Raw genomic sequence first — 16,913 nt, forward strand, 5'->3', positions numbered from 1 at the left:
GCCCCATCACGTGCGCGTGGTCTCAGCGGGGCGGGGCCGGCGTCTCTTTGCTGCCGTCACTTCCGTTTCTCTGTCAGTAGCGAGCGAGCGAGCTGGAGGCAGTTCGGCTACAGGAGCGGAGCGTGAGTGCTCGGACCCCGCCCCCACCCCCTCGAAACCGCCCTCGGCCGGCCCTCACCTTGCCAGCCCGGCGGCTGCGCGCCCGCAGCGCCGGTCCCTCTCGTCGACGACGGCCGCGGGAAATGGCGGCGCTATCTGGCCTCCCCCATGCTTCCTCGGCCTCCCCGGTCCCCTCCTCGTCCCCGACCCCGCGCCCCACGCGCTTCAGGCCTCTCGGCCCCCGAAGCTGGCTCCCGGGAACGGCCCAGGGGCGGTGGGGGAGGCGGCGCTGGGCGGGGGCGAGGAGCCACGGGAAGGGGGCCGGGGTGCCCCCGGGACAATGCAGCGGCGGCCCGGGCGGGGGCGCGTGCGGGGCCTGCGCCTCCCCAGGGTCTCTCCGGGGTCCTCATCCCTGCCCTCAGGAGGGGGGACCCGGTCGGAGGAAGGCCGGCGGTGCGGCGTGGGGGGGCGACTGGCGCTGGGGGAGTGAACGGCTGCTTTGCTGGGGGGCAGTGAGCTCTTCGAGGGAAGAAAATGGCGCTTGGTGCAAGTCCCTCCTCTCCCACGCCGTCTCCTCCGCATTTCGCCGCCTCCCACGCCCCCTCCGACCGACCTGTCTCCCACCGCCCAAGGCGTTGTCAGCCCCGGGGTTCTGGCGGCTGCCTGGCGTCGCGCGGCCCCCTTCCTCCGTGTTGGTGCTTATCCTCCTCGTGTTGTACCGAATTCGCGTGCCTTTTAGTCCTAGTTTGTTTTCACCTCTTGTTTTCTAATCCCTCCTTCCCCATGCCTTCATCAGAGATCGGAGATTTCATTTTTTAAGTTGTGTTTTGTATATATTCCACACCAGCGCTCTTAGTAGCGCCTCGCCAGAATTACGAGCCTGCCGCCTCCCCCCCGCTTTTTTCCTTTTGAACGGTAAAGGCTCATTAAGTAAAAGTGAAAATATATTTTGTTAGAAGTTCAAACAGGCTGGCTTTAGTTACCGTTACCTTGTTTTCTTGTCGGATGGACTTAGTTGGGTTAAACACGAGGTGGTTCTTTGAAATGATCTTAGGCCCCCAGGAACCTTTCATGAACAGATGGTATAGTTACGCCTGACCGTTTCAAAGTGAAAAACAGGGTACGTTCAGTTGGATTACCTTTTAAAAAAAAATGCTTCTTGGCATTATTAGCTAGCATGAAAAACAACTAAATTGATTTTGGAGATTAGGTTGGAAAACGGAGCAGTAACAGGATTAATGTATAAAACGCTATAAATGTTGCTTGCTCCCCTCTGAATTTACTACTCTTGGCATCAAGAAATTGCCAGATAAAATCAACATGGCTGGCTTGGGCATGGTTTGAGCTTTTTGAATTTAGTGGCTAGGCTAGGGATGGCTCATTTCTTTTACCTTGACTTCCTGTTTTGGGATACATTCAGTGCCCTTGCTAATGGCAAGTTTAGTCGAGATCTGGATTATTTATGGTTTTTTTGAAGTCTTTTTTTCCCCTTTTTTCAGCAAACATTATAGTGTGTGTTGTGTATATTGGACCCTTTAGGGCATACATAAGTTAATAGGACTCAAGTCTCTTCTGAGATGGAGGTGGAGAGAGCAAAAGATACTTGTTTTGAAAATAAGCATTTTACCACTTGGTATTATAAGTGCTTTGGAAAGAGGTACAGTGTGAAATTCCTTGCATTTTGGGAAACATAGAAGCACAAGACTCTGCCTTGGCCTCAGGCACTCTGTAAACATCCACAGGGAAAGCAAGGCACTGGCCTATGTACCTCTGTCTGGGGGGACCTGGGGAACTAGGGTCATAGTAGGAATTGGAGGAAAGGTTTTGCCCCTCCCATAAGCAGATTCTTCAAATTTTAGTTGTATTCCAGAGTAGAAAATCAGTGTAAAATGTAAATGAACTGTGAATTTTGTATAACTTTGATTCAGTACTTGCTCCTTTGATTGGCATGGTCAAAAAGCTACAAAAATTAAGAACATATACAAAATATGAAAAATAGGATTATAATGGTAAAATTAATTAGATATCCACATCTGTATAGTACAGTTGTTCACCATGCTGTGTGTAAGTTGATATCAGTTCTGGCAGTGAATAATTGTACATAAGTCTCTTCAGTGGCAAGTATAAAGCAGTAGTGAGAATTATTCATATTTCTTCTTGGTTTTAACAGTGATTGCTGTCAGCTGCCTTTTTGCAGTTTACCCTAAACATAAACATCTAACCCTGCTAAAATGAAGTATAAAAAGCCCCATTGACTTTGAGAAAGAGAGAGGTGTAGGAGTATGAGATGTGTATGACATTTAGTTCTTCTTGCTGGGTTCAGAACTCTTCACTTTGCATGTTATTTTCAATTTGGAAGAGCATAGATTAAGAACATAACTTCTGTGCTCAGTGTAACAACTCCAGTACCAAAAATGGTAGAAAGAACTGTGGAACTTCTTGAATCTTTGATTGGGGGAGGGTTAAGTTGAAGGTAATAGAGCAAGTTATGAATTATTTACATAATGTATTTTTCTTTCAGAATGCCGAAGTCAAAGGAACTTGTTTCTTCAAGCTCTTCTGGCAGTGATTCTGACAGTGAAGTTGACAAAAAGGTGACTATACACCATGTGATTTTTGTGATACTTAATTCAGCAGTATTGCCCACATCCAGTTCTGAAGGACTGCACAGCGTATCAGAATTTTAAAATGAGAGCCTGGATGGATGTTTCTGAAAGTGCAGATGTCCCCTGAACCACTTGACTAAAGCGCCTAGGGTGCTTGTTGTACACGCACACGCCAAGCCCCGCGTCAGACTTGAGCAAGTCTTCTGACATTACCAAACTTCCTGTTGTGGCCTTTTAGGACTCCTAAGGCTCCCTAGTGGAGCCTAGAGGAATAGTGCTAGATTTAGGCCAAAGCCATTATTTGCCATTATTTAGTAATCTTCCTAATCTGTAGGTATTCTGTGTAGTTGTTGAGCCAAATTATCTGAACTCCTTGAAAGCAGATGTCAGTTTGACAGTCTTCTCAGTCTTGATGTTTATCCAGCCTTCAAGGATTACATAAAATTTGGCTTGGTACATTTTAAATTAGAATATTATTTACTCTGGTCCCCTCCTTTTAGTTAAATCAACACCCAGCAAAGCTAACATGAAATTACCCATTTTGATGGAAGAGGCTTTTTCTGCATTAGGTGATAATTGTGCCGTAAGCTTAACTGTGCATTCTGCTTAACTGAGCATCTCACACTGTAGTCAGGGCTTCTTCCACGCAGAATTGTCCTTTATCTCCTAGAACCTTACATAGTTGTGTCTCTGAGCTCAGTAGTGTTAGTTAAGAGAAAAGAGAGCTTATATGAGAATCTTGGAGGAGATGGACTTTTATAGGGAAGTACATAGTATAATATCACCTGGAAGGTTGAAAAAAAACTTCAAAGAGCATGCATGGCTATATTCGAGAAGGGAATGTCTCTTAGTTTTTTAACTTGCACACAGTATAGCATTTGAATACATTGATTTAATAAGTTTTTTATTGAGCTTTTATGTGCCAGGTATGTGCCATTCCACAGGGACTATATAGACCCTGACAAAAAGAATAATTGCTTTTTGCTTATTGAGCTGAGGTAATTTTTGCTATTTATCCCAAATAATACTGTTAATCCTGTAAGCACTTACACTAAATGAATCCAGTCTTTCAGTTTGTATACATAAATACATACATTATGTCAGTATTTTACCTAGCATCACATAATTTGGTAAAACATTAATAGTTTATACCTTCCACTAAGGAACATGACTGCCCTCTACTGTTTGGATTGGGAACTCTACTGGATTTCATGGACTGTTGGCTCATTTTTAAAATAAATAAAATTAATTAATTAATTTGGTTGCACCGGGTATTAGTTGTGGCAGGTGGGCTCCTTAGTTGTGGTTCCAGGGCTTCTTAGTTGCAGCATGCATGTGGGATCTGGTTCCCTGACCAGGGATCGAACCCAGGCCCCCTGCATTGGGAGTGCGGAGTCTTATCCACTGCGCCACCAGGGAAGTCCCTGTTAGCTCATTTTGAGAATGAAGCTATATGAAAAACTTTTAGAGTAATGCTGCTTTTAAAACATTGTTTTGATTTTGAATGCTAGTGTAACACATTACTGTTTATCTTAAGTGATTTTTTTGTGATGAGGAAGTTTTGTGAAGAGTTGTTGACCTCTGGTGCCCAGTACAAAATACCTTTCTTAGCTTTGCCTACTCATAAACTTGCTAAGCCAATTTAAGTCCCTTTTGGAATTGGCAGAGGCATAAATAATCATAAGTTGGTTGTATTCTTCCTAATTAGTACATTTTCTTTGTAAAAATAAGTGACTAGTTTACTAGACTTGTGGTTTCCAAAAGTTTAAGTTTATTCAAAAGCAGCAGCCCCCGTACCCCCATCTTTTTTCTCTCCCAAAGAAATTTTATGAGGGATCCTAGTCTATAAAATAACTGTTTCTCTGGTGAATACCACTCTAATGCCTGAAATATCTTTTGGGTTTCTGAGAGCACAGTTTGAAAACACTGTATTAGATAGCAGTGCTAGGTTAGTTTCATAGTTCTGTTGTCAAGTGAAACTTGCTTGTGTATATATTTATGATTTTTTTTATTAATAAATGGAGTGTTTTGATCCTTTAAGTCTTGAAAAGTAATGGAATCTTTTGAACCTGAGATGTGTTTTGTTCTTATGCAGATTTTAACCATATTCTTGTTTTTCTTTCAAGTTAAAGAGGAAAAAGCAAGTTGCTCCAGAAAAACCTGTAAAGAAGCAAAAGACTGGTGAAACTTCCAGAGCCCTGTCATCTTCTAAGCAGAGCAGCAGCAGCAGAGATGATAACATGTTTCAGGTAAAGTGGGTTATTTCCTTAGTTCCAGAGGAATTATTACTTGGCTTGATCTAAAGAATGTTAGAAGTACCTTAATCTGATAATGCATAATAATCTTTTATGTATGTTATAATTCTCTTAACTAAGGATATTCCTTGAAATATAATAACAAGTTAGTAGAAATGAAAGCAATTTATATGATGCTAGATGATTGTTGAAATCTAGAGTTCTGTAGTCTTGCTGTATTTAAAACAATGGGAATTTAAAAGTTAGAGAAATGCAAAAGAAGATTGAGAACTGCACGTTTAGAGAGCAGCTTGGAGGAGGTAGGTCTAGTATTGGGCTGTGAAGTATGGATAGGATGTTACTGGAGGGGAAACAGCAATATGACCTGCCTAGTTTTGGCTTGATAACAGAAAGGGTGAATGGGTTTACTAAAATGGGCCCTCAGTTTATATATTGTGGGGATTAAGGTTGAGTAGTGAGGTAAAGTGAGGGAAGTTCATTAGAGGGCTTTGATGAAATTACTCAGGACTGGCATAGCTTCTTTCCTTGGGTTTCTTATCTTGTTTTAGGGAGACTTGTTATTAGCATCATGGTACAAGAAGGATTTATGGGAGAGGCAGTGGGGATAAATTATGTGCGGTGATAAGTGCTTAGATGGTTTTTCCAGAAGGTGAAATAGTGATGATTAAGATTGTTGGTGAGGAAGAATGGACTAGAGGAATGAAGCAATCAATGAAGACTGGTTTTAAATTTGAGAGACAATAGAGATGAAGGTTTCATTGATAGATATGAGGAAAATAAATTAGTTTTAATGGCAGAGGTGGTTAAGTTTGGCTTTTTGGATCTGATTGTAAGTGTGATAAAGTGTCTCTGCTTTAGAACCTAGAAGGCTTAGTTGGGAACTGTTCATGTGGGATCATTAGTATGGTTGACTGAAACCTTCCACTGAAGTAAGTTATAAACCAGAGGGAGAAGAGGAGGTGACTGAGGACATGTCTTGTGATATTCAGGATGGAAGGAAAAAAGGATATAGGTTAGAGAAGGTGAAGGAAAATAGGAAGAGTACAGTAATGGGAGCAAGAAAAAAAAGTGCTTTGTGGGAGCATAAACAAGATAAGCGTTTCAAGGAGACATTAGTATTAGTCAAAGTCAGAAGGTTGGACAAAATGAGACTGCAAACATTTACTTGACTAGAAAGTAAGGCTTGTGTGTGTGTGCACTTATTCTTTTTTTTTTTTTTTAAACTGACTGATGAAAGACAGTACCAGGATTAATGTGAGAATGGGAAAATAGAAGTTGGATATTTTTACTCGGTTTTGTCTTGTTATAACTCTAGATAAAGAAATAGACACATGCTAGCTATGCTTAATACTGTATTGAACATTGGAGATGTACTAAGTAGATTTTTTAGGCGCACTGATCATACAAAAAATGGTAAGTATAAGGAGATGATATGTTAGCTTGAGTGTAGTAGTCTTTCACTCGGAATATGTACATTGAATCATAAATCTTAAATACATACATTTTTTAATTAAAAATTATGTAAAAAAGAAAAGTGACAAAATGCAGATCGATTTTTACAGGTTTTAGTCTTCTGACTTTTGTATATTTTAGAGGAACTAGGAGCAGATTAGATTAATTTGATAGAGAACGTGCAGATGCCTTGAAGTGGGAAAGAGCTTAGATTGTGCAGGAATTATGAAGCCCTTGTGCCTGGAGCCTAGAAAGTTGGCTGAGAGTGTAGGTAGGAGGTCTAGCTGATAAGGAAGGTGAAGGCCAGATCTTTCAGGGCTTTCCTGTTGGGAGCCCAGTTTTAGGAGTTTTAGTTTTATTCTAAGTGTAGTGGGAAGCTATTTTAAGGGGCAGAGTGAAATGTAAAATCTGCAAGAAAGTATCCCTTCCTTTCATAGACTTTCCTCCTATATAGAATGAAGGACTGCTTTGGAATATTTCAATTTATTTTGTACTAAAGGTAAAAACTTTCAAGTATTTGCTTGGCAATTATCTTGGGCTTTTCTCTGATCAATTCTGTTCACTGTATGCCTGCTTGTACTTGGATAATAGAGCATCTGTGGCCTATTAATGGATTTCATCTTGTCTCCCTTACTCCCGATTGTACAGATAAAGAAACTAGGGCCCACATTTAGAGATTTTATTCTATTAGAGCAGTTTTGGGAAACCAGTTCTTTTTTTTTTTTAAATGGTAAACTTACTGACACAGGATATTTAATATTTTTATTTATTTATTTATTTTTATATTTATTTTTGGCTGTGTTGAGTCTTCGTTTCTGTGCGAGGGCTTTCCCTAGTTGTGGCAAGTGGGGGCCACTGTTCATCGCGGTGCGCGGGCCTCTCACTGTCGCAGCCTCTCTTGTTGCAGAGCACAGGCTCCAGACGTGCAGGCTCAGTAGTTGTGGCTCACGGGCCTAGTTGCTCCGCGGCATGTGGGATCTTCCCAGACCAGGGCTCGAACCCGTGTCCCCTGCATTAGCAGGCAGATTCTCAACCACTGCGCCACCAGGGAAGCCCCAGTTCTTTTTTTTTATAGGGAGGTTATCTCACCAAAAGAAGTGAGTTCAGTTCTTAAGCCCTCATTTGGAAGGTTCCCAAGCCTCAAAGGCTATTAGACTCCTCACCCTTTTGAAAGTGCCTTTAGGAGGATCATATAGGCCTGATTTTCAGAGTGACTTTTCACAGACCTAGTGAATACATTGGTTATGTAATTTAAAAAGAGGACTTCATTTTTATTAGTAATAATGGTTTGATAATTTTATTAGGAAAGACAGGTGAAGGATGGGGTTTTTGGAAGGAAAATCAATTTTGCTCATTGTGTTTTGTAAAGTTTTAAAAAATTCTATTTATTTAATTAAAATAATAGAGATATGGCTTCCCTGGTGGTGCAGTGGTTGAGAGTCTGCCTGCCAATTCAGGGGACACGGGTTCGAGCCCTGGTCTGGGAAGATTCCAGATGCCGCGGAGCAACTAGGCCCGTGAGCCACAATTGCTGAGCCTGCGCGTCTGGAGCCTGTGCTCCGCAACAAGAGAGGCCGCGACAGTGAGAGGCCCGCGCACCGCGATGAACAGTGGCCCCCACTTGCCGCAACTAGAGAAAGCCCTCGCACAGAAACGAAGACCCAACACAGCCAAAAATAAATAAAGAAACCCAAAGTTAAAATAATAGAGATATATATTTCCTATATTTTTCATTTACAAGAAATGCCTTGAAGACAGCTCCCAGAGTGGAACTTTTTTAGACATTGCTAGTATCTTTAAGGACCTGGGTTATCAGGTATACTTTACGAAAGACAAATCTAAAATCTAAATTAAAGTTGTTTGAGTATTGCTTAGTAGCCATAAGGCAGGGTTTTTTTTTTTTTTTTTTTAACCTAAATACCCATCTCTTGAGAATAGAACTGGAGGAAATGATCTCAAATTTTGGAAAAGCAATGTGCATCAAACAAAAGCAGCTCTCTTAATGTAATATTTGAAGAGAATTGTGCCCAAGGAAAGTCACTATGCTAATCTTTTAAGCTGTGGAATGATTTGGGCAGATTCCTGAGTAGAGAGGAGATACTGCTAGATGCTTGCTTTTGTCTGGTTTCTTCAGCTCTGAATTTTGAGAATTTGGTTCCAAAGGGATATAATTTACCTGAGATGACTTATGTGATGTGGACTGGAGAACTGTCTTGTAATTACTTAGTACCTGTGTCTTAAAAGGTCAGAATGATTGAGGCAGGGGACTTTGGTCCCTATTCTTCTTCAGAGGGATCCCTATTCGTCTTCAAAGTTCAGCACGAAGGATCAGTCATACTGCTTTAGTTGATTTGATGATTTTAAGGATAAACCTGTTACTTTTTAAATTATGTTATTACAGAGTCAAGTGTTCTTAACCTGGGGGTTTATTTTGGGAGTCCATGAAATTAATATTTTATTTGGATTTTTTTGTATTGAAGGGATTATTTATAACCATCAGTACCCCAAAGGGGACAGGAAATCAAAAAAAATTTAAGAATCACTGTTCTGTATGACGTACATATTATTTTTTTCCTGTTAACCTCCAGATTATGTGTGTGTAAAAATACATGCATTCTGTTGTGTGATTGTTTTCTCTTATGACATGTAAGTGCAGTGATCTTTATTCTTTCTACCTTTAATTATATCTATGCTACTACCTCCTCATTTTTCTGTGGTTAGTTTTTTTGTTTTTTTTTTTTGGTAAGAATTTGTCAGCTTTGTTTCTCCTCAAGGAAGAGGTGACTATTGGGCAAGTTCTTTTCTTTTTTTGAAAATAAACTTTATTGAGATACAGTCCATATACAATAAAATGCACACATTTAAAGCATAATTTGGTGAGCTGTAAAAAAACATACATGCTTTTTAAAATTTTATTTTATTTTTGTTTTAATTTTTATTGGAATATGGTTGATTTACAGTGTTGTGTTAGTTTCTGCTGTATAGCAAAGTGAATCAGTTGTACATATACATACATCCACTCTTTATTGGGTTGGCCAAAAAGTTCTTTCGGGGTTTTCCTAACATCTTACAGAAAACCCGAACGAACTTTTTGGCCAGCCCAGGTAGATTCTGTTCCCCTATAGGTCATTACAGAGTATTGAGTAGAGTCCCCTGTGCTATACAGTAGGGTCTTATTAGTTATCTATTTTATATATAGTAGTGTGTATATGTCAATCCCAATCTCCCAATTTATCCCTCCCCTCCCTCCCCCCACTTGGTAACCATAAGTTTGTTTTCTACAACTGTGACTCTATTTCTGTTTTGTAAATAGGTTCATTCGTACCATTTTTTTAGATTCCACATATAAGCAGTATCATGATATTTGTCTTTCTCTAAACGTACATGCTTTTGTAGTGAGGCCATTTCCATCACCCTGGAAAGTTCCCTCTAGACCTCCCTTTATAGTCCATTCCCTTTCCCCAGGTAAGCACTGATGTAATTTCTGTCCCTAGAGATTTATTTCGCCTGTTCTAGAGCCTCATATAAATGGAATCATACAGTCTGTATTGTTTTGTGTCTGGCATCCTTTGCTCACCATAATGTTTTGGGATCATTCCTTGTTTCAAGTATCAGTGGTTCTTTTTTATTGCTGATTGGTATTCCATTGTATGATTGTACTACAGTTCGTTTATCCATTCATTTTGGGTGGACATTTAGGTTGTTTCTAGTTTGGGGATACTAGGAATAAAGCTGCTGTGAATATTCTTGTACAGGTCTTTTTGTGGACATTTTCGCCTTTTGGGTAAACACCAGATGTATTTGCTGGGTCATAGGCTAAGTGTATGTTTAACTTTAAGAAACTGTCAAACTTTTCCAAAGTAGCTGTACCATTTTACAGACCCACCAGCAGTGTATGAGATTCCAATTGCTGCACATCCTCACTGGGTATTACCAGTCTTAAAAATTTTATCCACTTTAATTAATGGATGTGTAGTTTTACTTTGTATTTCCCTAATGTCTTATATTTTTGTTTGAAAATTCTATTCAGATCTTTTGCCTATTAAAAAAAGGTCATTTGATTCATTGAATTTGAGGGTTTTTTAAAAAATATTTTAAATACACGTCCTTTGTCAGATACAAGTATTGTGAATATTTTCTGAGTCTGTGGTTTACTTTTTTAATTTAAGTATCTTTAAAAAGCTTTGATTTTGAAAATGTCCATTTTCATCAATTTTTTGCTTTTTTGGTTAATGCTTTTTGTTTCCTGTTTAAGATATAGTTCTCTACCCCAATGCCACAAAAATTTTGCCAGTGTTTTTTTTGCTATACTTTTTATAGTTTTAACTTTCATGTTTAGGTCTCTAATCCATGTAGAATTAGTTTTTTCTGTGTATAGTGTGAGATAGGGGTTGAGACTGATTTTTCACCCCTGTACAGATAATCGAGTTGTTCCAGTACCATTTGTTCAAAAGACTATTCTTTTCCTGTTGAATCACCTTGGATCTTTAAAGAAAATCAGTAAATATACAAAATATTTATCTATTTCTAAACTCTGTTGTAGTCCATTGATCTCTATGTCTGTCTTTAGTACTACACTGTCTTAATTACTATGCTTTTATGGTGAGTCTTGAAATCAGGTAGTGTAAGCCCTTTAACACTGTTCTTCACTTTCAGAATTATTTTTGCTATTCTATGTATTTTGTATTTTCATACACATTTTATAATCAGCTTGTCAATTTTTATCAAAAAGTCTACTGGGATTTTGATTGGGACTGGGTAAAGCTGAAGATCAATTTGGGGAGAGTCGGCAACTTGACAATATTGAAGTTCCTGTTCATGAATATGGTATCTCTGTCCATTTACTTAGATCTTTTTTGATTTCTCTGTTTTGTGATTTTTCTGGTACATCTTTTGCGAAATTTATTCCGAAGTATTTTGTGTTTCGATTCTATCGCAAATGTATTTTTTCTTTTTTTTTTTGATTTATTTATTTTTTTTAACATCTTTATTGTAGTATAGTTGCTTTACAATGGTGTGTGAGTTTCTGCTGTATAACAAAGTCAATCAGCTATACGTATACATATATCCCCATATCTCCTCCCTCTTGCGTCTCCCTCCCTCCCACCCTCCCAATCCCACCCCTCTAGGTGGTTACAGAGCACTGAGCTGCTTCCCACTAGCTATCTGTTTTACATTTGGTAGTATATATTAAGTCCATGCCACTCTCTCACTTCGTCCCAGCTTACCCTTCCCCCTCCCCGTGTCCTCAAGTCCATTCTCTACGTCTGCGTCTTTATTCCTGTCCTGCCCCTAGGTTCTTCAGAACCACTTTTTTAAGATGTGTTGTTTCTTAACTTCATTTTCCAGTTCATTGCTAAACAATATGTACAATATTACATAATATATGTTAAGTATACATATAACATATATTCTATATTTTATATATTTATTTGTTACATATGTATTTTTTAGGACTTCTTAGATTTCTCTGTGGATGATTTTTGTTTTTACATCATCCTTTTCATTCGTTTTCTTGCTTTATTGCTAGTATTTCCAGTACACTATTGAAAAGAAGTGGTGAGAGCAGGCATCCTTGCTTTATTCCTGATGTTAGGGGCAAAGTATCCTTCTGACTCTTCTTTTTCCTCTAATGCCTCTATTGCTTAAACTCTGGAATGAATGTGCATACTGTGGATTTGGTGCTTTGGGCTGGGAGAATGAAAAGTCATAGGATAAACGTGGTGCAGTTTTCTGTAGGGCCCATCTTTATTTGAAAATTCGCGTTAAAGCTTTTTATGCTAAAATGAACACTGGAGAAAAAAATTAAAAAATAAATAAAGTGAACACTGAATATATTAAGGGACAGTATACAAAAGAAAACGCACAGTGAGTTTTTGGTTACAATAAGGGGTTCAGATGTTGGTAGAGCAGCGTCGGTCTGCGTCCTCAGGCTTCCCCTCCTTTCACCCCCACAGTTCTTTGGTGCTGGTGTTCCCTGAATCATTATTGCCAGATTTTAAGAGAGTCAGTTTATTGACCTATACCTTTTCCCTACTTTGTATAATTTCTTACTTAGAATAGTCAAACACAAGTTATTTGAGGAGTGATTAGGGACTTCAACATGTAAATTCACAAAGTTTTAAGTACGTGGAGTGGAGGGTCAGTCACGTTTGGGAGAAAGAAAATGCCTCTTTTTAAGTTCATCTGTAGCAAACAAAAACATTTATACACACCTCATTGAAATTGTGGGTGAGGAAGCTTGTTAGAAGTTTCTAGGGATCGAGGGTAGAAGTGAAGCTAGCTAACAATGTGTTGTGTTAACTGTATTGTACCATGCTTTTTACATAAAATAACTGAGTACTTGTTATTACTAATTTAAGACTGGTAAAATGCCGTTCATGTACTTATAACTGTTTTTTAAAAAAAGGTTGCTTTCAGTCTTGATCTTTAACTTTTTTTCTAGTGAAATTTTAAAGTTGTAACCCTGTTTTTCTGCTTCTGGTTTTCTTTTTTTCTTTCTTTTTTGTCCTTAGTTCAGGGACCTATAAAGGCTTCAGAATTCTCTTCCTGGCTTTTCAAGTCCTTTTCAGTATAGCTCCATCTATTCAGCCTTTTGAATCTCATCAGTATTGTATCTTTCACTTTTTTCTCCCTTTTGCTTAATTAACGGCCTGTCATTTTTCAAGGTCAAATTCCACCACTGGAAGTCTCTTCCACTACTCAAGCCCACACTGAATGCTTACTTGACTTACCTGATCAATATTACTCTAGTAGGTTTTCAGTGTATATTAATTTTATCTATTCATCTGTCACATGAGCTTACCTTAAAAACCAAAATGAAACAATGTTCAGTTCAGTGCTGTAGGTGCCTGAGATACTTAAAAATATGTTAGGAATTAAATCAGTGTTATAAATCACTATTGGGAGTTTCACTGTGATAATCATTTTGGTCTTATTTATTTAGTTCATCCATTAAAACAGTTTGCTGGGAACGGGTATGACAGGCACTAGGGGACACAAAGAGGACTGTAAAAAATAAGCCGTTAGGGCTTCCCTGGTGGCGCAGTGGTTGAGAGTCTGCCTGCCAATGCAGGAGACATGGGTTCGAGCCCTGGTCTGGGAAGATCCCACATGCCGCGGAGCAACTGGGCCCGTGAGCCATAATTACTGAGCCTGCGTGTCTGGAGCCTGTGCTTCGCGACAAGAGAGGCCGTGATAGTGAGAGGCCCGCGCACTGCGATGAAGAGTGGCCCCCGCTTGCCACAACTAGAGAAAGCCCTCGCACAGAAACAAAGACCCAACACAGCCATAAATAAATAAATTTAAAAAAAAAATGCAAACCTTTAAAAAAAAAAAAAGCCGTTAAAAATGACAGTAAGATCACTGGTGACTTTAGCATAGGCATTGGGAGTTTAATCAATGGAAACAGCAATTCTTGCCTTTCAAAGATTAGCAATAAAGGGAGGAAGGAAACATGAGGAAAGTTATACAATGCAGATTAGGGAAAATGCCTTATAGAAAGAGGAGAATGAGCATGTTTGGAAATGGTAGATAAGAAACCAGCGGAAAGGGAAAGAATGTACAGTTGACCCTCATAATGCAGGTTTGAACTGCCTGGGTCCACTTGTACACAGATATTTTTCAATACTAAATACTGCATGGTTTGTGGTTGGTTTAATCTCGGATGTGGAGGGCCGAGGTATAAATTATACTTGAATTAACCTCTGAGTTGTTCAAGGGTCAGCTGTATATGCAAGAAATGGGATACAAAAGGTAAAGAACTTAAGAATTGATGAAGATGTGGGTAAGTACTGAGAAGAGAGATTTGAAGGCACTTAACCACACCTGATGGACCGTATTTTCTCCATAAAGCATGAGGCATACCCTGCAAATAGGGGCCACACCAGTGGGACGAGAAATTTGAGAACGAAAATGAACAAGACCTGAGACAAGAAAAAGCAGCCTGAGAGGACATAGGCAAGATGGAAGCCATAAATGTGTACTTGTATCAGCACAAATGTGCTTCTACTATAGCAATACTTGATATCCCAATAAAAGGGATTATTTAATCATTAAGGGACCCAGGTTTGTAGGGAAAGCAACTTTTACATGATGATGTGTTTCAAGCACAAGATCATAGCTAGTATTTAAGTCAGGAAGATTGAAGAGTACGTTTAAAATGAGTCAGATAGGTAGAGGTAGTAGAGGTTTTGATCAGATATCCTGGAAAGTGCTTATAGACACTTAGTTGAGTAAGCCTTTTCCTTCCCTGTGCAATGTGTAGTTTGTGTTAAGCAGCAGTAGAAGGTTTTTGAAAAATAGTTTTCTGTGGACAGTTTTAAGTTCTCAGCTTGAGACTGTAAGTGGAGTGTAATTATTTTTTAGGACTTCTTAGATTTCTCTGTTGATGATTTTTGTTTTTACATCATCCTTTTCATTCTTTTTCTTTATTGCTAGTATTTCCAGTACAATATTGAAAAGAAGTTATTTGAAATGAATGTCTAAAAGGAAAAGCTATCTCATGTTACTATTGACTGGAACTTTGGATTCTTATATTCAGAATGGTTGCTAAACCAATGTAGCTAGCTGAGTCTATGGATTCCTGTGGTCGTAGTTTGTGCAAGATTTTGCTTTGTAATGATCTTTATGGTAAAAAAAAAAACACTTAACATAAAACTTACCATCTTAACCATACAGTAATGTTAGGTATGTTCACTTTATTGTGAAACAGAGCTCCAGAATATTTTCATCTTGTAAAACTGTTATATAACAATTCCCCTTTTCTCCTGATCTCCCCCCAGCCCCTGGTAATCACCATTCTACTTTCTATCTTAATCTGACTATTCTAGGTACCTCGTATTTTTTTTTTTTAAAGCATATGAAATTTAAAAAAATTTATCTATTTTTTGGCTGCGTTGGGTCTTTGTTGCTGAGCGGGGGCTTTCTCTAGTTGCGGCGAGTGGGGGCTACTCTTTGTTGCGGTGCGCGGGCTTCTCACTGCGTTGGCTTCTCTTGTTGCAGAGCACGGGCTCTAGGCACGCGGGCTTCAGTAGTTGCAGCACGTGGGCCCTAGAACGCATGGGCTTCAGTAGTTGCAGTGTGTGGGCTCAGTAGTTGTGGTGCAAGGGCTTAGTTGCTCCGTGGCATGTGGGATCTTCCCGGACCAGGGTTTGAACCCATGTCCCTGCATTGGCAGGTGGATTCTTCTTGACCACTGTGCCACCAGGAAAGTCCCTAGGTACCTCATATTAAGTACTGGAATCATCCAGTATGTATCTTTTTGTGATGAGCTTATTTCACTTAGCATAATGTCCTCAAGGTTCATCCTTGTTGTAAATAGCATGTGACAGAATTTCCTTCTTTTTTAAAGCTGAATAATACTCTGTTATTTATGTCCCAATTTAATGTAAAAGTGATTGGAAACGTGAGATATGCTTTGTTTCATCTTTTTAGAAAGATTTCTTTTTAACAGTGGTCGTTCCTTTGGTGTAGTTTTGATATTGAGAACAGTAATTATTTTTGTGATTAAAAGTAGAGTGAGTGTGCAGCAAGTGTGAATATAAATATGGATGCCATTGTTGAACACCTTTTTATGTTTTTGTTTCTTTTGCAGATTGGGAAAATGAGGTATGTCAGTGTTCGGGACTTCAAAGGGAAAGTCTTAATTGATATTAGAGAATACTGGATGGATCCGGAAGGTGAAATGAAACCAGGAAGGAAAGGTAAGATTTAATTTCCGGAATTTGGTCCTAATGTTGGGACTAAATTTAAAATTATCTAAGCTTGAAATTGTTTGGACTTTATTTGAAATTGAAATAATGTTGATGGTGCATAGGGCATGGGAGATCCTCCTTGAGCTGATTCTCTTTATCTTCTGTAGCCTTTTTGTTTTTTTTTTTGTTTTTTTTGGCTACACTGTGCGGCATGCAGGATCTTAGTTCCCTGACCAGGGATGGAACCTGTGCCCCCTACAGTGGAAGTGTGGAGTCTTAACCACTGGACCACCAGGGAAGTCCCTGTAGCCTTTTTGGACGTGACACTTAACTTATTTTAATGAAATGTCTTAAATAAAGCTTGTTGAAATATCTCCCTCCCTCCCCCCAGTAATACCCCTAATATCACTTCAGTTGGCTGCTAATTTACTTGAATGTACTTTTAAAAAGATTACATCAATTCTGAAGTAGAATGGGGGCACTGGGAAGGTGTAAAATCAGGAATGGAAAATCCTGGTTTACAGTGTTTCCTTTTGGTTCATCTCCAAACAGATATTCTTTAGGGTGGTATCCTTTAAGTGGGTCTTTGTCCTCCTTCCATTTTTGCTTCATCCAGTCCCAAGCATGTCATCATCACAGAAGCATGCTTTATTCATTCACCAAATAGCTACAGAACATTTGTGTACCAACAGAAATTCATATATTTGGCTGGTTAGCTGCTTTAGGTTGATCCTTAGCTAATGAAAAAAATGCCTTCTTATTTTCTTCTACTCTGCCTGCATGTCATTTTGAAAAGTACCACTTGT

At 39.1% G+C, this 16,913-nt stretch overlaps 1 protein-coding gene across 2 annotated transcripts in view; it reads left to right on the plus strand.

The window, feature by feature from the left end:
* The window catches only part of SUB1 (SUB1 regulator of transcription), an 18,319-nt gene continuing 1,406 nt past the window's right edge, over nucleotides 1-16,913 (plus strand). The window contains exons 1-4 of one of the 2 annotated variants that reach the window (XM_082382563.1): nucleotides 1-122; nucleotides 2,621-2,693; nucleotides 4,832-4,954; nucleotides 16,008-16,116. In XM_082382563.1, the coding sequence (XP_082238689.1) occupies nucleotides 2,622-2,693; nucleotides 4,832-4,954; nucleotides 16,008-16,116 (304 nt within the window). In that variant the 5' untranslated portion in view covers nucleotides 1-122; nucleotide 2,621. Of the gene's footprint in view, nucleotides 123-1,200; nucleotides 1,220-2,620; nucleotides 2,694-4,831; nucleotides 4,955-16,007; nucleotides 16,117-16,913 lie in introns of those variants that run through there. The other variant, XM_082382564.1, reaches the window with a different exon arrangement.

Source organism: Balaenoptera borealis (genome assembly GCF_965194805.1).
Source record: "Balaenoptera borealis genome assembly, chromosome: 2".
NCBI lineage: Eukaryota > Metazoa > Chordata > Mammalia > Artiodactyla > Balaenopteridae > Balaenoptera > Balaenoptera borealis.